Source organism: Elephas maximus, chromosome 1 (assembly GCF_024166365.1).
Source record: "Elephas maximus indicus isolate mEleMax1 chromosome 1, mEleMax1 primary haplotype, whole genome shotgun sequence".
NCBI lineage: Eukaryota > Metazoa > Chordata > Mammalia > Proboscidea > Elephantidae > Elephas > Elephas maximus.
This window is the reverse complement of record NC_064819.1, coordinates 186,399,086-186,424,119: the sequence shown is the minus strand read 5'-3', so window position 1 is coordinate 186,424,119 and position 25,034 is coordinate 186,399,086. Positions and strand designations below refer to the sequence as shown.

General features: G+C 38.7%; 1 protein-coding gene across 3 annotated transcripts in view; it reads left to right on the top strand.

Moving 5' to 3' along the window:
* Window positions 1–25,034, top strand: part of MAN1A1 (mannosidase alpha class 1A member 1) — a 188,156-nt gene that overhangs the window by 111,008 nt on the left and 52,114 nt on the right. For all 3 annotated transcript variants that reach the window (XM_049899988.1, XM_049899971.1, XM_049899979.1), the window contains exon 6: window positions 6,289–6,383. In XM_049899988.1, coding sequence (XP_049755945.1) covers window positions 6,289–6,383 — 95 coding nt within the window. The remainder of the gene's footprint in view (window positions 1–6,288; window positions 6,384–25,034) is intronic.

The window sequence follows — 25,034 nt, the reverse complement described above, 5'->3', positions numbered from 1 at the left end:
TCGTTTGGGTACTAGTTTTGTCGATTCTGAGTACTAGTTTTTCCAGTGATAAAGTGATATTAGAGATCATCAATCCAGTTCTTCCATTTCACTGGGAAAACTGGAAAAATTAGGGGACGGGCCCAGGCCTCACAGTGAAGCAGTGGTAGAACCAAAGCTAGGATCCAGGTCCTTGCGCCCGGTCCTCTTTCCATCATGCCTGTCACCATTAGAAGGAGCACTGACGTGCCGTTTTGTGTCCTTTTTATGGTAATTTGCTCTTCAACACATTACCCAAGATGTACTAGTTATAACTTAATTGTTCTTTAGAATGATTTGTGATGTTTCTCCTTCATTTTTTTAATATTAATTTTAAATACTAGTTTGGGATTTTATTAGAGATTCAATTCAGGGGAAAGATGTTCTCTGTAAGATCTTGGTTTCCTCTCTAAGAGGTAACCTCTGTTCGTATCTCAAGAGGAGGTGACACATAAAATGTTGAGAATTGAAATTGATTCAGGTTCACATATGATTTCATTTAAAGCCAGTGGGTTCATTAATATTTTCATCCAATACTATTCACAATTGTATCTGAGGTTGAGACTCTAGAATTATAAAAACAGTGTGGGGGAGGTCTCTGACCTCCTCTAACTTCACAAAGGGGAAAGAGAATCAAGAACAGCCCAAGGCTGAATCCTGTGAGGTGAAGGTCAGACATGCCTCGTCTTTCCGCCATCTTCACCAATTCTGACACCAACCATCCCTCCCACGGTGCTCTCTACTTCTCCACTGGGTTTGATAGTTCATTGCAATGGCCACACAGAACTCACAGACAATACTCAACAATTACAGGGTTTATTAGGGAAGTATCAGGTTTTTTTTTTTTTTTTAATCAGGTTACAATTCAGGTTCAGGAATGCCCAGGATAGTTCTTCCAGCAGGACAGTCTCTTCCCAGCTGTGCTTGAAGGCACACTTCTCTGGCTCTAGGCCTCTGCCTTGCTCAGGCAAGTGTTACAAAGCTCTTTTAGCCTTTGTCAGTAAGTCCCCAGGGGCACCCCAGGCACTCAGCTTTCTCCCTCCGTGGGCTGGGCTACATCTCACTCTCGCTCTCACTCTGACTCTCACTCTTGCTCTCGCTCTTGCTCTCTCTCTCCCAGTTTCCTAGTTCCCAGAGCTTCTCAGTGCAGGGATCCCAGGTCCAAAGGATGTGCTCTCTGGTCCTGGCTGTTCTTCTGTTCTTCCTTGGTGGTGGTGGGATTCTTTCTCTGCTCTGGAATTGGCTCTATTTTAAGGCAAAATTGATGAATCCCCTTGGTGGGCCACAATTACCCTATCTATACAGTCCTGCCCAGTCACTTGGGTGGGAGTTGCAATACCGTGGCAAGAAAGGCCACACAAAAGCAATCCATTGCACTGCAAGAATACCTGAGATAACTGTTTATAGACAATGGAAGCTAGTGAATAGGATGGAGCACTGTGCAAACACTGGAGTATCAATGGTTTCTCATTATGGTGGCCCAGATATAATAATTAATCTTTGATTCATTCATTTGTTCATTAAATGACCATTTATTGCACACCAGCTACTCTGCTGGATACTGGGTAGATGTATAGCAAGGAACATGACAAAATCCACGCCTTCACTGAGCTTACATGTAGTGGAATTCTCAGGTAATAAACATGTAAGCAAATAAGTAGGATATGATGAATAATGGGACAGAAATAAATAATAAATGAGGATGGCCAGTTTTACATGGGGTGGTTAGAAAAAGCCTTTCCTAAAAGAGGACATTTCATCTGTTTCCAGAAGATACGAATGAATGAGCCAAATATAGAGCTAAGGGAAGAGCACTGCAGGCAGAGAGAACAGCAATGGCAGAAACCCTGAGGTGGGAAAGTCCCTCTGTTTCCTCATCTGTTAACTGACAATATACATACCTTCTTTTTTTTTATTTCATAGGAATACTGTGGTGATATCAATAAATTTAAATAAAAAATGAGCTAATTTGGGTTGAATGTGTATGACAGGCAATGAAGGAGATACGGAGGCCTTTCTCCCTGCCTTTAAAAAGGAAAAAAATAATGGGGGGTATAAGAGAGTAACACAAGGAAAATTGTAAAAATTTGTATCTTGCCTTGTGTAACCAAATACTATATCATGTGATGCTGGTTGTCATTGTGGGAATCCATTAAGGCAAAGGTCTTGACCTGCAGTTGGGACTTGACCTGGCCCTTGAAGAATGGTTGAATTTGGATTGGCAAGCAGTATGCAGAAGAGGGAATGTCAGGATGAGAGAATTGTGCAAGTAGAGATAATAAGGTAGACTGAATTTGAATGAATGCTTCAGGTCATGAAGACTCAAGCTGAAGCCAGAGTGGTCTTTGAGAAAATAGAGATAGTGGTTTTATAATAGGTAGGTCTGATTCATAGAGGCTCCTAAAAAGCTAGTGGAAAAGTTTTGACTTGATGTTTTTGAGACCACAGAACAACCGTGTTGTATGATAAAAGAGATATTTACTAATACAGATACAGATTAATGGCAACAAGAAGAAAAATTTGGAGAATGGGAGACTAGGTGAGACTTCCTTTCCTTTTTTTTAAATCATACTATTTCATTGTGTTTGGTGATGAAAATGCAGACTATGATGCTATCAGGGAAAGGGAGTGAGTTGTATTCAAGACTTTTTAGAGAAATCAGTGGTGACTGCAAGGTAATAACTGAAGAGTAAGAAATCAAAAGGCAAAATGTCTGCTCCCTCATGTCCCAGGAATTGACCAAACAGTGGTGTTACTGATGGAACTGGGGAATTTTCCTGGGATATTAAATCACTGATTCCATTTTAGACATGTTAAATTTCAGAAAACAACAAAACACCCAAATCGTAATGTTGAGCCCACAAATTGGAATACAGAGCTAGAACAAAAATAGAAAGTTAAATTAACACATGTATGGCTTTTCTAGAAGCCCTGGTGGAGCAATAGTTAAGCGCTCAGCTGCTAACTGAAGGTTGATGGTTCCAACCTGCCATTCCCTTCACAGGAGAAAAGACTTGGCAATCTGCTCCCATAAAAACTTATAGCCGAGGAAATCGTCTGGGGCAGCTCTACTCTGTCCTATAGGGTCGCTGCAAGTCATAATCGACTCAATGACACACAACAATAACAACATAACTTCTCTAAAACCGTCTGCCGTTGAGCTGATTCCAACTCATAGAAATCCTATGGGACAAAGTAGAACTGCCCCATAGGGCAGTGATTTTTATGGAAGGAGACTACCACATCTTTCTCCCATGAAACAGCTGGTCAGTTCAAACCATAGACCTTTCGGTTAGCAGCCGAGCAGAGCACTTAACCACTGTGCCACCAGGGCTCCTAGAGAAGCCATACACATGCGAATTAACTTTCCATTAGCCTCTAAAAATAAACACTCATAGGGCTTGTGTGGGGGGTGGGGGGGTGGGTGGGTGTGCGGCATAAACAGTAATGCAGCCATCTACTAACCAAAAGATTGGTGGTTCAAACCCACCCAGAAGACACCTCGGAACAAAGGGCTGGTGATTTGCTTCTGAAAAGTAACAGCCTTGAAAACCCTATGGAGCAATTCAATTCCATTACAAATGGGGTCACCATGAGTCAGAATCTACCCAACAGCAACTGATTTGTTTTTTCTTTTTTTTTAAGTTTTGTGTGTGTGAAGGGGGTGAGGAGTTGGAGGCATGAGAGGTGGAAAGTAAGAAAGAAAGAACAAATTTGAGTAGAAGGCACCAAAACAGCAGTTGGATAAAACTCAGAACAGGAAAGAATTTCAGGCAGTAAATAAGGAAAGTTCTTGGGAAAATAAATCCTCATTAGTATCATAAAAATTAAAACTGACCTTTTTTGAATGATGACTGTGTGTCCTAAGCTCTTTAAATATAGTAATTCATTTATTTCTTTCTACAACCTTTAAAAAGTAAACTGTACTATTCTTATCCCCATTTTATAGATGAGGAAGCTTAGGCACAGAGACTTTAAGCAACTTGTTCAAGATTACCCAGCTTGAAGAAGTGAAGCTGGGATTCAAAAACAGGCATTGTGACATCCAAGCCTGAGCCCTTAACTCCCATACCATATGGTTACAGCATCCAAGATGGTGTTTAATTATATAGTTTGACTTGTGTGTTATGTAAGTTTCTTGAAAAGAGGTTAACAGCTTAAAAAATTGGATGGAAACCAGAAAGTCAACAGATGGCCTGCCAGTGATTAGATAAACCCTTATAGTAGAAGGTAACCTGGAATGCTCTAGAGTAAGGCAGAAAAAGGGAAGGAAAGATAAACTTTTGGTATATATTTTCTTTTTCCTCTCCTCCCAAATACCATTAGTTGTTGAAACAGGAAGTTGTCCCCATTGAAGAGAATTGCGTAGTAATTCAAGAAAAAATAAATGTTAACCTCTCTTTTTACTGCTTTCTATATGAGTCACAATCAACTCGACAGCAACGGGTTTGGTTTTTTGGTTTTATATACTACAAATGTATACTTGTCCTTATTTGTATATAAGGAAGTCAGTTTATCCAAATTGACTGTCAACCAAAGTTTTATTTTCAAACTCATTTTTTCTTGACTTTCATTACTAAATGAGAATTAGATGCCAGAAGAGAAGGGTTTTGGAAGTAGCCTCAACATTGGCATTACTTGATCATCTTTGGTCTTGGTGCCTGGACTTCTTTGTGGAGAGGCTCAGGCCTTGAAGCAAGAGTTAGGGCTGGAACCCTTTCCTCTGGAAAAGCCACGTGTGACTTCTTTGCTGTAGTTTTAACAGATTCTTCCGCACAGACTGAGAGAAGGCTTTGCTCCCATTCTGCGTGCTTTTTACCTCTCTTCCAGCCTCTCTCATGTCTCCCTTGTTTGAGGAGGAGGCAGATGGAAATATTAGGTTTCCAGCCCACGATGCTTAGTCATGCACTGTAGGTAAGGAGAAGGGACAAAGCACCAGTCCTTCCTTCAGTAACCTAAGACTGTGAGTGGATATCCTCTATTAGTCTTGCGAAAGCACAGGTTTACTCAAATGAGTAGGTTACTCAAAAATTTTCACTATTTTCCCATCTTGACAGAATAATATTCCTAGCCTTTTACGTTCATGACCCTCCATGATTTGGGGCTCATGCAGTAGATGTCCAAATTTATTTACCAGTATTCGCATTCTGTCAGGCAAACAGACCTATTCCCTGTTTTTTTTTTTTTTTTTTTTGCTGGCCCCCATTTACCTCCATCTGTACTCAAATTGATCCCTTCAGGAACATCTCTTCACTTTCCACTTCTCACTCCAATCCCTATTATTTAATTAGCCCCAATTAAATGCTTCATACCAAAAAAAAAAAAAAGACAGAAACCAAACCCGTTGCCGCCACGTTGATTCCAACCCATAGTTACCCTATAGGACGGAGTAGAACTGCCCCATAGTTCTTCCGAGGAGCAGCTGGTGGATTGGAACTGCCAACCTTTTGGTTAGCAGCCTGAGCTCTTAACCACTGCGCTGCCAGGGCGCCATAGATGCTACATACAACCCCCATCTAAGTGCTGGCCTTACTAAACTCATAAGATTTTTTCTCCTTGCACATCTCCCTCATTTTTTCTGTGTTCTCGGTATTTATGTGCATGTATTATCTTGTCTACTGAACTCTGACCTCCATATGGGCAGAAGCTGTACATAATTTAACGGTGTATCTTCGTCGTCACCTACACTTAAAGTAAGAGAAAGTTAAAGCTGCAAGGGCCTGAGAGGGCATATAGATTATTCAATACAATAAGTCTTTTTAGAATTTCTTCTTTCTCTGTGCCCTAGCAAGTAAGTGTGCTGAAGCTCGGACAGGGCGGGGCCGGATCTCCTGATTCTTAGTCCAGTATTTATTCGCCAACATCAGTGGTTCTCAACCTGGCTTGACCATTGAAATTACATGGCATCACTTGGGGAACTTTGAAAAGTTCTGATCCTGGGGCCCCATATCAGAAATCTCAAGAGTGGGACTCAGACAGCAGTACTATTCAAACCATTCCATCCTCCCCCCCATGTGACTCTAATGTGCAGCCAAGATTGAGAATAAATACCCTGCAGCATGCTGGCCTTCTGGACCATCCTTGCTTCACTCAGTAAATACTTCATTAAAAAAAAAAAAAAAAAAAGGACTGTTCTATTAATTTGAGAAAACCTTTCCTTTTTCAGATACAGAGAATTTTAAGGTAGAACAGTACTATTCCACTACTAGCACTATGACTACATTTTGTTTTTCTTGTAACAGTAGCTTATTTAACTGTTTAACTTTTCAGATCTTTCGAAAGAAAGCAGTGGAACTTGGGGTAAAATTGCTACCTGCATTTCATACTCCCTCTGGAATACCTTGGGCATTGCTGAATATGAAAAGGTAAAACTCTTCATTTTTGACAACATATTTAAGTTGAAATATTGGAGATTGTGGTCTGACAAGTAGACAGTAGATAGATAACTAGATGAATAACTACTTGAATGATATCAGTGACTAACTGACTCCATTGGAAGTCTTAGGGCCTGTCCTTGTGTTGGAAGCTATTAGCTTTTCATTGTTCCATTGTCTCTGATGGATCCCTGTCATGGAATAGCATGACCCCAACAGAGCCATCCAAGCCAGATATTACCTTTAAAATTGTCATCAAAACATTTTACTTCTCAGCTTCCTAAAAGCACTTACTTCAGTTAAGCTATTGGTCAGAGATACTACAGAGGCCAAAACACGTGGCCCAGTCAGATCCTTCATACAGGGAGGTTGGCGTCATTGAGACTGGAGCACTTTAGATTGCTCAGCCCACAGTTGTAAGAAGGAGCTGCTCCACTGACAGACTAATCCAGTCTTCTTCTTATCCCTTTTGGTTGAAGGACCGTGGTATGCTAAATCCATGGAAATGTGCCCCCAAGAAAAACATGGGCTGAACAGATTTCCTAGTGTTCATTGAGGGAGTACTTTGAATTTTTATGAAAGCTTGAGCATTTGTTAATTAACAATTTTGTCTTAGGCTTTTTTTCTGAGTTCTTTCTCTCTGTAAGCAATCAGTTGCATATGTGCCTCTTTGTGACAGTGATGATGATGATGGTAGTTGTTATCAAAATAAAATGTGAGGCATTGTTCTAGGCTCTTTACAAGCGTTACAACATTAATCCTCACAGCAACCAATAAGGTTGTTACCTCCATTTTAATAATAAGGAACTTGAGTCAGTGAGATTAAGTAATTTGCCTAACCAAAAAAAGGGGACTGTTGCCTTGGAGTCTGTTCCAACTCAGAGTGACCATATAGCATATAGGACAGAGTAGAACTGCCCCATAGGGTTTCCAAGGTTGTCAGTCTTTATGGAAACAGACTGTCACATCTTTCTCCTGTGCAGTGGCTGGTGGGTTGGAACTGCTGACCTGTGTAAAGCAATTAGTGCTTTAACCATTGTGTCGCCAGGGCTCCTTAATTTGCCTAACGTCATACAGTAAAAAAAGGGTCGAGTTAGAAATTGTTCTCAGGAGTTTATACATCTTGATATGTAGGAACAAAGTAAACAGTTTTCTCTTTTTAAAAGCACCAAGTATTGGGTGATCTGGCAGGACTATGGCAATGCACATTTTTTAAATTATTTTAGCAACATCTTACCTAAACACTTCACTCATGAAATTAATTATTGTTGGATAGCTTTCCTTTTTTCTTTGGCTAATAAATCAGTTAAATACCGTATGTTTTCATTTGTATGTCATATACCTCGACCATGAAATAAATTACCCTGTACCTGTCTGTAGTGTGTGTATGTTTAGGGCTTGGGCACAGGTGCGGAGGCAGTGACCTGCGGAGAGTCCACACCTCTAGGCCAGGTTAAGTTGAGGTAGTGCTCTAGTGTTCTATGTGATGTCTGAGGGTCAGTTTTTCCCTTCAGAGGTCCTAACACTTTGTGTCATCTTGAAGATCTCAGCATATGCTGCAGGGTCTTAAGGCTGGACTGAGTTTAAGCTTGGCTTGGTGTTAGTTCAAAGGCCCATGACTTTTTTTTTTTAATTAGCTCATGTAGGCCTTCTATATTAGCTTCCAAGACTTTGTATTTATGGGTAGTATTTTGACCAAGACACTACTCTTTCCTGTAATAAAATCTGCTCACAAAAATGTTGTGCAAGATTACCACATTTTCCTTAACTCCCCTCTGAGAAAAATGACATGGACATAGTAGTGCGCTGAGTTTGTTGGTTAGCAAGAGACCTGGCTCTAGGACTTTCATGGCTGCTTTAGATCTGCCTGTGGGGTAGTCACTTAAACATGACAGGCATGCTTGTAAACTGGAATGTGGCTAGCTCACAGTTCCTAACCTTGTGGGGTTCCCAGAACACTTTGAGATTGTGATTAACATGGGCTTTTCTCATGAAATACATATTCCTGAGTAAACAGATTTTTACTTAATTTCAAAAAGTCGACAGTACCCTGGGAGCCCACCTAGAAAGGTAAGGACCGCATGTTTAAAATCCTGGAGTGGGTGACTGCTCAAACCTTCTTGCCTAAGATTCTGTGGAATTAGTTCCTCTTGCTTTTTGGAAGGCAGTGAGGTTGAGTAATCCTTCTAGTCAGGAGTGTGGGCCTATATTTTTGCAATAGTTCAGTATGTTATGGTGAGGTGCTGGTATCTTTTAATTACTCTCTTGAAATAAACATGAGAAACTGGATTATTTCAAAGCATGTATTTCACTTAGTGTTTCTTCTAACAACCAAGTGGATTGTTCCTTAGTTAAATCTATCTTAGTGTACAGTAGAGATATATTTCAATACAATAAAGGAATACTTCTAAAAATTATTAAGTGCTTAATCCCCTCTTTCATGTCTATGCTTCCTAGAAACTCATTAACTGGGGCATTCAAAAATCTTTATAAGATCTTATATTGTATTTACAGTATTTTACATTAGAGTTTTTATGTTTGGTTTCAAAGAAAGAAAAAATTGTTTATGTGGAAGAAAACTGCAATTGTGAAAAATAATGTACCATATTTACTTGTGTTTTCTCTAATGTTTTCAAATTAAACTAGAGGAAATTAGGTGACCATCTGGCAGCTAATAAGAATGGTTTTAATTTGTTCTTGGCAACTTGTGTGAATTTTTTTTTTTAATTATATATGTCACCTACCCTCAGCCCCATTTACTAATAGCAGATACTTACCCAAATTCACACAACAAGCATTGGCAAAATTAATTGTAACATCAATCCGCTGGAATTCTTTCTGTCCCTTTGCCCAGTCAATCACATGCACTCCTCTAACCCACTGTCCTCCCAGCTGTGAAGCTGATTTCTCATCTGAAGGAATTTCCTGTAGGGGAAGAAAATGACATATCATATTTACCTGCAATAATTACATTTCGGGATGTGCGCCTCATGTCAGTGGCACATATGTGCTGTTACTTCTGGATCTCTCTATTTTCACAGTATGGGCCGGAGGATAAGGGACAGCTGGCGTGGAGACACTTTTGTAGTTTTCTGAAGCCTGTCACCAGTGGAAGTTTCAAAAAAGAGGGGGAAAATATGTCGGGCAAAATCATAGCTTCTTAATTGCGTTCTCACAATAAGGGAGTGTTTGTAAAAGAATGCCCAAGAGAGACAGAGTGTCTGAAGCTACTTTTTAGAATTTCTACATATTCACTGTTGACTGGCTTTTTGAAGCTCTTGGCAGGAATTACGATGGGAGAGGCACAGATTATGCTGGCTGTAGTATCATAATTCTGCTCTCCCCTCTCAATTTTGAAAATAGTGATAGATGCTGCTCTTCGCCAACACCTGTATATTAACAAAAATGTGAACTTACTGCCATTACCTGTTCACATTCCTCTAGTATTCAGGTTATTGTCTAAAGATAGTTTCTTTACCTTTGTCCGAAATAATAATAATAAGCATTTATTTAAGTCCCTGCTGTGATGAAGATTTTATGCGAGGTCCTGAGTATATTGCGATATTGGAACATTTTCTGCTTCTTTTCACTATATTCAGGAAGATAACAGACATGGTCTTTGCCCTCAGGGGATTTACACCTGGTTGGTAAAGCAGAATATGTATTTTTTTTATGTTATATTATACACTCACATATGTAATGGACAAGTGTTAGTCTGTGCCAAGGAGAGATAATAAGTACTCACCCGGTTGGATTTAAAGCAAGTAGCATTTTGATCAGGAGAGATCTATGTATTTGAAGCCAAAACGCTAAGAAGCCAAATTGGATTTTCAGTATTTGTGCAAACTCAGACTCTGCAGAGACCTAAATAATTTATCCATGTGCTGCGATAGGAACTCTGCCCCAAAATCTGATCTCTAAAAAAATACTTTAAAATTATCTGTTTTGCTACATCCATATTTACTGAAGAGCTGTTGTATTAAGTTGTAAGTTAATAAGAGTTGTGATTTAATAGCAATTAGTAATTTGATTGAAAAACAACCTATGTGTTAGACAGTAGCTGACTAGACTAATATGCTCGCCTCGCCAATACAGTCGTAGAATGAAGATGCATATGTTACATTAACATCTTTGCTAAAAGAAAATCATTGCCTTTTCAATAGATTAGATTTTGGTTAGAACTCAATATTTCTAATGTGAAAATGCCAAAGTTTGATGTCTGATGTTATTACTATCAGCAATACATTTTTTTTCTCCAACTTAAGAAAAATTACCTCGGTGGCTTATAAAATTAAGCATTTCACCACTTTCATATTTCTAGGTATAATTCAAGCCCAGGTAGAGTAAACTTATTAGATTTGGGGTTTCCTAAAGTGTGTCCTCAATTTAAAATCATGTAGTTAATGTTCCTATTATTCATTTCTATCACAGGGCGTACAGTCTGGGCTTTCCTAATAATAATTCTGTCTTTCTTGATAAATGAGTTTGTTTTAGCTATATATTATTTTATGACTTATTTCTCTTGTGAGTTTTTCTGAACTGACACTTGTCTGGTGGTTACATTAGGTTAGTGGAACTGTCGACTGTGTGCCTTTTGGGTACCGTCAAGGCACGTGCTGGGTAATGACTGATCTCCATTTAGACTCATTAGTTAGCAAGGTGATGAAGGAAGCACAGCTCCTTCACCTGTTTTTGTTTACTCTTTGTAAGCTTTATTTACTGACTCTTCCAATTATCTAACACAAATGCATACTGTGTTTTTAGTTACATTGTAGTTTGTATTATTATAATTAAATTGCAAATTGCTTTACTTTAACTGAAATGGGGGCTTTAATTAAGAATGGTACATAGCTTGATATTTCCTAATAGTGAAAGATTGTGTTGTATAGTCTAATTAAGTATACTCCAACATCCCTTGTTAGATTTCTTAATACTTTGGTGGTATAAATGCTTAAGTATTAAGTTATAGTTGGTTAGTTTTAATAAAAACAAACTATGAAAGACAGTCTAATCAGGTTAAATTTTTTTTTTTTAAGTTTCCATATATCTCCCTGTCTTTTTCTTGACGATGGAAATACAGATTGATGCATTGTTAAATTTGCTAGTCCTTTTTCAAAGTTTTTGGTTTTAGATTTGAAAAAAAGTATGTTTTAAAATGAAGCAGCATATAATTTCATACTTTAACATTGTAAGAATTATATAAAAATAGCAATAAGCAAATTTTCTGACATAAACAGACCAAACTGATTTGATGATTTGCTGGTATTCTAAGAGGCAGAAAATATTGCTTAATTATCTAAAAATGTTCTATAGCAATGATACAAGCCTGAGTATAAAATCAGAGCTGCATCTCACAGTTTGTTTTATTTATGTGTTTTATGGATCTGTTAAGAATTCAAAGACAAGTTCTACCAACTCTAGAAAAGAAAAAAAAAAGTCTTTCCAAGTGTTTTAAGCTAGCTATCCTGCTTTCTGGACTTTTTTCTCCCGATTGGATGTTTTATTATACTGGATGCTTGTCTTTTATCTATTTTAATTCATCTATCCATTTATACTATTCCAGAAATACCAATTAACTACACTTTAAGGTTTTAAAACTGACATGTACAAAGCTATTAACATCATTCATTAGAATATTATTTATTAACATTGGTTTGCGGCGTATTTGAGCTCCACTGAACTGCTCTTAGAAATGGCCTTTTTTTCTTGTACATTTTGTCATTTTACTACATACAGTGTTGCAGCATGTAATTTGCTGATGTTATCATTCTCATGCCAACCCCCAAAGACAAATAAAGATTGGATTTATAAAGATGCTAATAATAAAAGGCAATAATAATGAAAACTAAAAAAAAAAAAGTATTAGACTTATGTCAGAACTGACTTATGAAGGAGTCGTTGAAGCAGAACCCCATTGTAAGTTGGGGACTACCTGTATAGCTGTCAGCCTTGGATAATTCACTTAACCTATCTGAGTTTGTGTTCTCATAAGTAAAAATGGTATCTATCCTAATGGCCTCACAAAGCTTTTGTGGGAATCTAATGATTAATATGTGAAAGGAAGTTAAAAACTACGAGGTGTTATATAGATAAAAGTAAAGTGTAATTATTATTTATAGTCTTGTTCTCAGTATTTCATTACCTTGGTTTGATGCCCGTTTATGGTAGTCTTCATGAGTCCCTGGGTGGTGCAAATGGTTAAGGCTTTCAGCTGCTAACCAAGAGGTTGGAGGTTCGAGCTCACCCAAAGGCACCTTGGAAGAAAGGCCTGGAAATATGCTTCTGAAAAATCAGTCATTGAAAACCCTATGGAGCACAGTTCTGCCATGACACGCATGGGGTCAACATGAGTCGGAATCAACTTGACAGCAATTTTTGTGTGTTGGTGTTAGTTTTTAAGCCACCAGGGCTCCCAACCTCTTTTCTAAGCTTGAGCCTCACTTTCCTATGTCAGGAAGGGAGGAGGTATTGGTAGAACCAGCTGGAAATGTAGATATTATCTCCATGTGGCACATATGGGATGATGGTGGCTCAGTGCTCAAGCATTTATTATTTTTTAAATGCAACCTATAAGATCAAAATTCAAATTATTTCCCAAAGTTTACACTTATTGCTGAATTAGCTCTTCTAGAAATTAGAACAGCTCAATCCATAATATTTAAGAAGAGAGTGAGGTAGTAAAATGTTATATTCCTTTCGTAACTCCCTCGTGCTAGCTAATGTGTAATTGATAGAGTATAAACCCAGTCAATGTATTCTTGGTATAAATATCCACATAGCCCTGTTTTCCTAGTTCTTAGGCTGGTACAATTTTTTTCATATATAATTTTATTTATTTTGTTGGTGTTGAGACCATACAAAGCAAAACATTCAGCAGTTTCTACATGTACCGTTTAGTGACATTGATTACATTCTCCAAATTGTACAAGCATTCTCACTCTCCTTTTCTGAGTTGTTCCTCCCCCATTAACATAAATTTACTGTCTCCCTAAGGTTCCTGTCTAATCTTTTGAGCTGCTTTTATCAATTTGATCCCCTATAAATAGTCCTTACAAGAGCATAATTCCCAAAGCAGATATTTTTCACTAGTTAAGCTTAACTATAGCCATGGAAGCAGCAGTCAAGAAATCAAAAGACGCATTGCATTAGGTAAATCTGCTGCAAAGGACCCCTTTAAAGTGTGGAAGAGCAAAGATGTCATCTTGAAGACTAAGGTGCACCTGACCCAAGCCATGGTATTGTCAGTTGCATCATACGCATATGAAAACTGGACAATGAATAAGGAAGACCGAAGAATTGACGCCTTTGAATTGTGGTTTTGGTGAAGAATATTGAATATACCATGGGCTGCCAAAAGAATGAACAAATCTGTCTTAGAAGAAGTACAACCAGAATGCTCCTTAGAAGCAAGGATGGCGAGACTGCGTCTTACATACTTTGGACATGTTGCCAGGAGGGGTCAGTCCCTGGAGAAGGACATCATGCTTGGCAGAGTACAGGGTCAGCAGAAAAGAGGAAGACCCTCAACGAGCTGGATTCACACAGTGGCTGTGACAGTTAGCTCAAGCATAACAGCGATTGTAAGGATGGCTCAGGACTGGGCAGTGTTCTGTTCTCTTGTACATAGGGTTGCTATGAGTCAGAACTGACTCAACAGCACCTAACAACAACAGCAAGCTAAACTATTGTTTGGTTTTAAGAAGACTTCAGGGGATATTTTTGGTTTAAGGTTTAAAGATTATCTCAGGGCAGTAGTTTCAGGGGTTGATTCAACCTTCATGGCTCCAGGAAGTCTGGAGTCCATGAGAATTTGAAATTCTGTTCTACATTTCCCCCCTTTTGATCAGGATTCTGCTGTAGAGTCTTTGATCAGAATGTTCAGTCATGGTAGCCAGGCACCATCCAGTTTTTCTGGTCTTACGGCAAAGGAGGTAGTTGTTCTTCAAGGCAATTATCCACACATTCCATATCCTCCTATTCCTGACTCTCCTTCCTTCCCTGTTGCTCCAGGTGAATAGATACCAGTTGTTGTGACTTGCATGGCTGCTTGCAAGCTTTTAAGACACCCACCCACCGCCCCCTCCCCCCGGCACTATGCAGTGAATTAGGGGGTAGAACAGAAGCACTAAACATGTTATTAGGCCACTTCACTAGTATGTCCCACAAAATCATGACCCTAGACCTCCAAACCAAGAAACCAAATCCCTTGAGGTTTTTGGTCGTACATAAGCAGCCTCAGCAGCTACTCTTTTTTCTTTCTTTTTTGTCACTGTTATAAATATAACACAACTTTTTTCTCATTGTACTTTAGATAACAATGTTCTGCTGCTATTCGCAAGGTTTTAAGGAAATGAATTGACACAGTGACTGCAACAGTGGGCTCAAGCATAGCAACAACGGTGAGGATGGCACAGGACCAGGCAGTGTTTCATTCTGTTGTGCATAGGGTCTCTGTGAGTCAGAACCAACTGGGTGGCACCTAACAACAACAACAACAGCTTTAGATGAAGGTTTACAGACAAACTAGCTTCTCATTAAACAATTAGTACACATATTGCTTTGTGACATTGGTTGCCAACCCCATATGTCAGCACTCTCCCCTTCTCGACCTTGGGTTCCTCATTACCAGCTTTCCTGTCCCCTCCTAACTTCTTGTCCTTGCCCCAGGGCTGGTGTGTCCATTTAGTCTCGTTTTGTTTTATGGGCCTGTCTAATCTTTGACTGAAGGGTGAAACTCAGGACCGAATTCATTACTGAGCTGAAATGGTGTCCAGGGGCCATACTCTCAGGGTTTCTCCAGCCTTTGTCAGACCAGCAAGTGTGGTGGTTTGTTTTGTTTTTGGTTTTGTGAGTTAGAATTTTGTTCCATATTGTTCACCAGCCCTGTCTGGGACCTTCTTTTGTGATCCCTGTTAGAGCAGTTGGTGGCTATCATAAAACTTCTGCCAGTTCAACTTTTTAGGGGTGTACAAAGGCTGTTACACTTTTATTAAGGGTCTAACTGATGTGGCTACCTTATCTCAATGATCCTCAACCTTCCCAGTGCTTTAGATAACTGGGGAAATTTTTAAAAATTATCATTGCTGTTTCCCTCCCCCTTGGTGCACCACCTTCCCTACATTCGGTTTAAGTTAGTTAGGAGTACAGTCCTGGCATTTTTTTAAAGCCCCCAGAGCATCTAGGTTTAATAGTCACTGCTTTAAGTCTAGTACTTATATGCTCAGGAAAACTTCATTTCTCATCCCAGTGGCCTTTGAAAAGTTTTCTCTGCCCACTGATGGTCAATTTAATTATTGAAATCTAGAAATTTTAGAAAATTGGTTTGAAAATAACCAGTTTTAATAGAATGGTGGTTAGAAGCATCAGAATTGGCTGGAGGGTTTGTTAAGACACTATTGCTGGGCCCTACCCCCAGAATTTCTGAAGCAGATTTTTGTTGAGGCTTAAGAATTTACGTTTCTAACTAGATCCTAGCTGATGCTAGTGGTCTGGGGTCCACATTTTGAGAACCATTGTAATAGAAAATGACTGTGAGCCTTCAGAACTATTGGATTCTTCAGTCTCAGACCTGCTTAGTGAGACAACCAACTCCAAACATTCCCAGTGGGGGGAGTTTCTGTTTCTGTGATTAATTTACTTTTGTTAATAATAACTCAGAAGTTTCCATTTAACTTTTAGCAGTTTGTTGCTTCTTCTGGAAAGCAGCTAATTCCAGACATTAATTACCCCAAAAGAGCTTACATGTTCTTTTTTCCCCTTGCACTTTTTTTCTTTTTTTTTTTTAATCTAATGAAATACAAAGCAAATTTTGGACCATTTTAGCAGAGCCGGGAAAAGGCATTTTTTTAATTAACCAGGGTAACTATTTAAAAAACAGAGCCATTTCTGCAAAGTAGTTCTCGTGGCTTTAGGCAAAGCAACTTTATTATAAAGCAGCTGGTGACCCGGCCCTGTACCTAAAGGCATTGCAAGGGGCAAAGCACAGAGTCAATTCTCCCCCCACCAGAGTAGTAGGAGGGAAAGTAGTGATTCTGAGGTCATTTTAATCCTCTCACAAAGCTTCAGTCATGAAGTCTATGCCAGGCACACAGTCAACTTTTCCAAACTAAAGGGATTTATCATTACAAGTGAGCAATAAGGACAGCAACTCTTAATTTCAATGTACTTTGTATACAGCCTCTTTTCTTGAGGCTTATGGGATAAGCAGTCAGAACAAAAGATGCTTTGCTGATTCTTAGCCCTGCATTGTGGGGCAGCAGAATATGAAGAGCCTCAGGGTGCCTGAACTATTGCCTTTCCTTCCACTCACCTGGTCATAATTAAAGGTAACACCCAGGTAAATGGGGTTTTCAGTGTCTTTTATTCCCTGGAGGAAGGAGGAAACCACATCTGTCCCCAAACGTGGCTCCAGCGGTCCTCATTACATCTTCACCCCACCTCTTTCTCCACCAATTTCCACCAGCACAGACCCTTCTGCTGTGCTTCTGATAGAGCAAGAGCAGAAAATTGATGAGTGTAGTCTGGCTGACATTTTATTCATCCGTGGATCAGATGCTGAAAAATGGAGGTCCTACATTTTAAGGCTAAATTGAAATATATGAGGATCAGAAATTTCTCAAAAGTGATGTGTAGACAATTTAGCATTTGATCTTATATTCTTAAGACGATTGCTTGAAGCCCTTTTAAAAGTTTTTTTTTTTTTTTTTTGTGATATGTGGCAAGGCTGTTAAAGAGCCCTTCCTCGCCCTTCAATTTTTGGCAGTTAGAACCTCGGTAGGTACAAATCTGTGGGACTGAATTGTTAAATCTGACCGCTACTTCCCCCACATCATCTACCACTGTTTAAGCAGTTCACTCACCAGGAAGATTTTGTTTAAGGACAATTATAGTTATTTGAAGGCAACAAACTCAAAGTGGCTTTCATCTCAAGTTTTTCAAATGCACAGTATTAGTGTTTTACAGATTCAGCTTTGTTCACTGTATTCACACAACCGGTGAATCGCCCTTGGCAATGTCAAGTTTATGCTGTATACAGGATGTAGATCAGGAGCCAGTCAGGACACATACTTCATGCAACACCTTCACGTATTAACGATGGAATAATCTTTTCAAGGAACTGGCTTCCCCAGGCTTGTAATGAACCAGCAACCATTTTTCCTGTGATTAATCCCAAAATCAGGCTTATGTTGTGAGTGTGGGACAAACCTTCAGATATTTAATTAATAAAGTTTACTGTAATAGTTTATGAAATAGTTTCAGTAGGGGTTTTTGAAAATCAGCCCTGCTATCAAGGCACTTTATGAGCCCTCATAATTGTTAATCATTGTAATTATTCAGCTAACTGCATTGAATCTTTGAGTGGGAATTGGAAGGTCAATATAAAATATTTATACCGCAGGCAATAATTTCTAAAGGCGTCATGGTTTCAGTCGCGCATTAACCACTCCATGATGTTTCCTGCGTGTGCAATAACAGCTGTCGTTGATCTGTTCAAAAAAAAAAAGGGATGAACAATAATTGATTTGCAGTCTCTTTTATTAACTGAAAAAAGAAAAGTGATGGAGCAATACTAAGAACTAATTGTAATTTACTAATCTGGAAATTAGTGTGCAGCTGGACAAGAGGACAGGCAGTGTAATTTGGTGTTTTAGCGATCATGACAAATTACCTTCTTCTGTAATGTGGCGTTGTCGGCGTCCCATTATTCAGTCTTTACTAACAGACCCAGTTTCAGGAAGACTTCGTAGGAACGCGCATGTTGCCCTTTTATCCTGAAAATGCCAATCGGGGTTTAGCATTATTAATTAAAGCTCCCTTTTCCTCTTCATCATGTAATGCTATAGTTTTTATGGAACATTTGTACAAAACAGTGATTACGGTAATTGACCTGCATATGTTGAATACTCTTAAGATGATACTAAGAGTTTAATGTACCTTGTAAATTGAGAGGCTTCCAATTAAGTCAAGTTCTTAAGATAATCACTTTCAAAACTAATAAAGTAATAGGACATTAGTAAAGCTCTTATTGACTTAATTGTGACAAATTAATAAACAGAACCAGTGCAATTACTATAATGGCTTTATCAGTGAGCAGTTTTCCAAATTTTGTTCATCTATTCTGCCACCCTGGAAGAACAATAAAAATCACATAAACCATTTTAAGGTGGATATCATTTCTAGCTATAAGTGAGTGCGGTGTATGAGTAAGCTGGATATTTGTGTGTTTCTTTTTAAATGTGACTGGATTTTTTATTTCAAAGATCAGGGAAATTACTTGCCAAGCACTTAAAGGATATGATGTTATAAGAGACTTGTTACATGCATTGGATAAAACTACTACATGCTCAGAGGTACTCTCATCTCTGCTTTTCTGTGCCTTGTGCCCTTGGCTTGATGCCCTCTGTGTTCTGAGACGATAAAATGTCCTGTCCTGCTCTCTTTGTCCCATAGCTGTCAGCATAGTGATTTTTTATCCTTCATAGGCACTCTGCAAATAGACATTAGAAAATGAATGGATTATGCATTGCAAATTTGCCATAATTTTTTTTTTTTTTTTACCTGACTGCCAATTCCTGTAACTGTGCTGATTGTGTTTAAGAAAATGACAACAAAAAGAGCAGGGGTGTGAATCCTGCTTCCACCACTTTCAGAATGGTGTGAGAGGTATATAGGTTTGTCAGAGGGCGCAGAAGTATGCACTTAAGATACTGCGTTTTAGTGAGTGTAGTTACAACTCTATAAAAAGTAGTGTGATCATGTCACTTCTTTCTCTAAGCCTTGGTTTCTCATCTTTTAAAGGGGGTTAATAAATAGTACCAGTTTTACAGGGATAATGTTTATGACAAGACCTTGAAATTAGAGGAGCTGGGGACCTTCTAGACCCAGAAGTGCAGCTCACTGTGGAATTTCAGGATTCCGGGCAGGTTGCTGCCAGCAGCACCCTTCCAGGACTGAAGTCATCTGAAGGCAGCCGTCCGTCCATGCCACCCACATTTAAGTCAGACCTTAGCATTGAAGGATGGATTTTCAAGTGAAGAACTTTGTGTGTGTATGATATATGCACACATCTGTAATTCTAACCGTCCTCCCATGTGCTGGGTTTATAATACACACCTTCCACAGACAAAGGAAGCGGTACAGAGTCCTTCTAGTAGTTGTCATCATCTGGGACAACAAAGGACACACACAGTGAAACTGCCCAGCTGAAGAGGGTTATTTTTAAATTATTGGAGTAACCTAAAATGAAGATGGAATAAGTATTTAATTATGGAGATTTTATTAATTGTGAGGTATTAAAATTGTAGTACTTAAATTTAGCAGGAAAAAATAAGGTTAACACTGCAGCACTTTTAGCTGTTTATTTGCGTGCAAGTTACTGTAGCTAATTATGTAAATGATGGTATAGGAGTTTGCACTCCTCAGTTGTATCAGGACCATGAACCAGTGGTCATCAGACTTTTTTTAAATTGCTCTCCCATTAGTGAAATATTCTGGAGCACTCACCTCAAAGCATGTGTTCTTGGTTATAAATTATATATAAGCATTATATATAAACACCACATTAATAGGTCATGTTCATCTTAAAACATTTAAAAATAAAATTGTAAAAGAAAAAGTTATAGATGAAGAAATAAAATATTTGTAAATAGTTCAAGAGTATATTAATGAAGACATAGGTGGTTTAGTGGCAAAATTCTTGCCTTCCATGCAGGAGACCCAGGTTTCATTCCTGGCCGGTGCATCTCAAGGGGCAGGTACCACTTGTCCATCAGTGAAGCTTACATGTCGCTCTGATGCTGAATGGATTTCAGTGGAGCTTCCAGATTAAGACAGACTAAGGAAGAAAGGCCTGGCAACAGATTCTAAAAATCAGCAACAAAAACCCTGTCGATCATAATGGCCTGATTCCATTATGCATAGGGTCAACACGAGTTGGGAGCAAACTTGATAGCAGCTAACAACAACGATATCATTAGAGCAGTGTGATTTGTTATTTTCTTTAATTTCAGTTTAATGGATGTGATACAGTGATTCAAAAAAGTATTGCTCTGTATTGTTTATTTCAAACTTGATTTTAACGTCTTAGCAGCTGAAAAAATACAGAGTTATCTTGATGAAAACCAAAACTGTTGCCATCCAGTCAATTCTGATTCATGTGACATTATAAGACAGACTAGAACTGCCCCGTCTTTCTCCTGCAGAGCACCTGGTGGGTTCAAACCATCAGCCTTTTGGTTAGCAGCCGAGTGCTTAACCACCAAGCCACCAGGGCTCCTTATGTTTGATGAAAGAAGTGTGCTGCTGGCTGACCTTCCTAAAACATGATGTTTATTTTAAGTCTTAACCACTAGTTACACAAAGAATTTTCTTGAAATTCCTTTAGTAAACTTCTGTCTTTGCTGATACCATCATTTGTCCTTGCAGATAAATAGAAGGCATTGTGCATGCATACACACACACCTTTCTTTATTTAATGGGTTCAAAAACTCTGAAACTCTTCCTTTGTAAGATTTTAAAACAAGTTAGAAAATTGAGTTTCCAGGTCTGATACAAAAAGGAGTTTTAAAGGTGAACCACCTTCACAAATACTATTGTAAACAACCAGATTCAAAATGATCTTTCCTTTGAATGTGTTTCTTTCAAAGGGCAGTTTTTTTTTTTTTTTTTATTCTTGTTAAATTGTCACCTTTATCTTGAAGTGTTTGATTAAGTGTGTTGTTTTCTTCCTTTTTTTTTCTTTTTAATCGTTTGGTAGATAGCATACTACTGGCAACCACTTGTCAGAGAAAACGTCAGCAAATGTGGGACACATTTCTTTTTGTGAAATGACAACTCTTGGTTATATTCTGCTTCAAGACAATGAGAAAACCTGTGTGCTGCAGGATATTTTCATGGTCACTCTTAAGCTCTTTACAAAGTATTGTAATTATTCTATTGTATAAAGGGACTTGGTTTTAAAAATTAACCACATCAATGACATCCTGTAGCACATAAACTGCAGTGCATCCAAAATCCTTGAAAGCTGTTGCTGTGGAATGAATTGTGTCCCCCAAAAAGATATGTTGTAAATCCTAACCCCTGTAGTGGTTATAATCCCATTTGGTAATGGGCTTTCTTTGTTACGTCAATGAGACAGTATTAGTGTAGGGTGTGTTTTACGTCAGTCTCTTTTGAGATATAAAAGAGATTAAACAAGCAAGCAAGAGAGCAGAGATAGGGGGAAGAGAGATGCCAAACTACATGAAGATTGAAAAGACAAGGACCTTCCTCCAGAGCCAGCAGAGAGAGAAAGCCTTCCCCTAGAGCCAGCACCCTGAATTCAGACTTCTGGCTCCTAAACTGTGAGAAAATTAATTTCTGTTTGTTAAAGCCACCCACTTGTGGTATTTGTTATAACAGCTCCAGATAACTAACACAGTTGTGGAATAAGTGAGGGCGGGGGAGGGGGGTCCCACTGCTGACCTTTCCTCATTGTGGAGACTCCAGAGGAACCTCCGGGGGTCTCTTGTATAAAGCCTTTCAAAAGCACAAGGGAAGGGGGCAGTGTATAGCTGGATATTTAATTTTAATAAAGCTTTATCTTATTTTTAGATTAAAAACTATAGAAATAGAAGCTTTGATAGAAGCCCCTTCGTGTACCCTAATAAGTCTTGTATTCCGCTTCATAGGCTATTGCCATTAAATAATAAATATCTAAATGTCATTTACCTTTATCAAGCCCAGACCAATTTCTTATCATGTGGCAGTTTATCATGGGCATAATGTCTGATTAATTAAGCAGACTTTGATTCTCATTCAGGTTACTCTCGAGAATATTTTTTAAACTGGTTTAAAAGAAAATTCTGAGCTCCAGGTGTAAATATTACAAGACTAAATAAGTAACTGTGTGATACATTCTCCTTCATTTGTATTAATTTTCACCACTTTAAAGGGGGCCAACTGTAGTAATGTATCTGAAAAGGATATTAATTAGATCAAAGCTTTTCTTTGGTGAGTTATTGGTATTAATATGAAATAAGTCAGAAGGTGCTTAAAGAGCTTTTCTTTGGTGAGTTTGGTTTTAATATGAAATAAGTCAAAGTGCTAAAAAGAGTTCAGTCTTTAATATTGTTTTGGGAAGCAATAAAATGGTTGAAGGTGTCAGTCTAAATTGGCGAATATTTTAAAATAAATGACATATTTGGTGCTAGTATCCAAAATTTTTGCTAGATTTAATTAGAGGCCTAGACTCAAAGGGATTCCAATTATAGTATTCACTAATCTGAATTTCTGAGGCCTATGAGTTATGAGTTAGAGGTAAACCTGTTGGCTTAATGGTTAAGAGCTACTGCTGCTAACCAAAAGGTCAGCAGTTCAAATCCACCAGGTGCTCTTTGGAAACTCTATGGGGCAGTTGTACTCTGTCTTATAGGGTCGCTATGAGTTGGAATCAACTTGACAGGAACAGGTTTGGTTTGGTTGGTATGAGTAAGGGAGTGTTGATTTTGTATTTGTATTTGACAAAGAAGTTTCAGAAGCTGAAATTTATAAAGTAAGCGTGAGCTGTAAATAGAATATTACACTAATAAAATTTGCTTTTCGTGTTTTTCTAAAGATAGTAAAACCTAAGTCTTTTTTTAAACTAGGGCACTACAAAATATATTTATTGTTATGTTGCTTCTAACGAAAAAGAAAGGAGCAGTGGTAGAATTCTCACCTCCCATGAGGGAGACACTAGTTTAATTCCCAGCTAATGTACCTCGTGAGCAGCCACCACTCATTTCTCAGTGGAGGTTTATGTGTTGCTGTGATGCGGAACAGGTCTCAGGGGAGTTTACAGACCACGATGGACTAGGAAGAAAGTGTTGGCGATCTATTTTGAAAATGAGCCAGTGAAAACCCTATGGATCACAATGGTCCGATCCACAACCAATCACGGAGATGGCGCAGGACTGGGCGCTCTTTCGTTCTCTCGTGCATGGGATCGTCATGAGTTGGGGGTGGGCTCCACGGCAGCTAGCAACAACAGAGGGAAAGAATGTAAAGGGGAGGAGGTCAGAGGAATTATGAATATACAAGCTATAGGCAGCCAAGCCAGACAAGCTAATATTAATGCCCTAACCCAGAACCCCAGTGCCGTCGAGTCGATTCCGACTTACAGCGACCCTGTAGGACAGAGTAGAACTGCCCCATAGAGTTTCCAAGGAGTGCCTGGCAGATTCGAAATGCCTTATGCTTCTGTAATTCTCTACAGGTTACAAAGGATTTTCAAAGATGTACATTTATAAAGTCTCATTAATCTAATCTGATAAAGACATGAGTATCCAATTCTGTGATTTGAATTTCCTTTTGAAATACTTTGGAACTATTAGAATCAAGGAAACCCTGGTGGTGTAGTGGTTGAGAGCTACAGCTGCTAACCAAAAGGTTGGCAGTTCGAATCCACCAGGTGCTCCTTGGAAGCCCTATGGACAGTTCTTTTCCGTCCTGTAGGTTCACTAGGAGTCAGAACCAACTTGACAGCAGTGGGTTTGGTTTTTTTTTTTTGGGTTTATTGAAAACAAAATAATTTTATACTCTTAAACTTGCAGTACCCAGAGAAGGACAGGGAAGAGAAATTATGTTAGTGTTTCACTGCCACTGCGGGTTATTACTGTGTTTGTCTGTTTGTACTATATTGGAGTTAAAAAAAAAAAAAATTGATGGACCTGGTTGAATTCTATATGCCTTCCTGAACTAAATTTTACCAATAACGCTAAGGCTCGATGTACACATGGCAATCTTTCGTTATACTCGTCTCATTATTTAAGGGTAAAAATTAATGTAAACTTATGGACTCTCCTCCCTAAAGATTTTAAAATGGAAGATTATGTACATAGCATCTTTCTTATCTAGAAGCAAAAGCTAGGATGATGTAAAACTTCCCTTCATCTTCTTCCATTTATTCATCTAGAATAAAGAACCCCAATTCTTTTAAACATTTTTCTGTTAAAACAGATTTTCCTTCCTTTCTGCCATCTTTGTGACTTCTCTACTTTCTTCCCACCTTTCTGATAGCTTGATAAACCAAAACCAGTTACCGTCAGTGACCCCATGTGTCTCAGAATAGAACTGTGCTCCATAGGGTTTTCAGGGCTGTGACCTTTCAGAAGTAGATCACCAGGCCTGTCTTCCGAGGTGCCTCTGGGTGGGTTCAAACCTCTAACCTTTCATTTAGTAGTCAAATGCTTAACTGTTTGTGCCAACCATGGACAGATGACATGGTAAAAATTTGAAGCCGTACTCGATAAGAGTATTATTGATATAGGAAGAGTGCAAGCATTTCTCTTTAGCACCATTGCTTCTTACCTCCTTTAATATGTTGGCCAGACCTTGATCCAGTGGGGGAGGACTTTGGTCTTTCTTCCCACCTTGTTTTGACACTTGAAGGCCCCAATCCTTCTCTCTTCCCTACTTCATCTTCCCTACTCAGTAGAGATGATTAGGATATTCTCCTGTGAGCCTTCCCCAGATAAACCATCTCAGTAACTGTATTGTTAAATCCCCAGAAATGTACCTGAATAACCTCCCATTCTTTTCTTCAGAAACCCACTACCATCAAGTCGATTCCGACTTATAGTGACCCCATAGGGTTTCCAAGGCTGTAATTCTCTACAGAGGCAG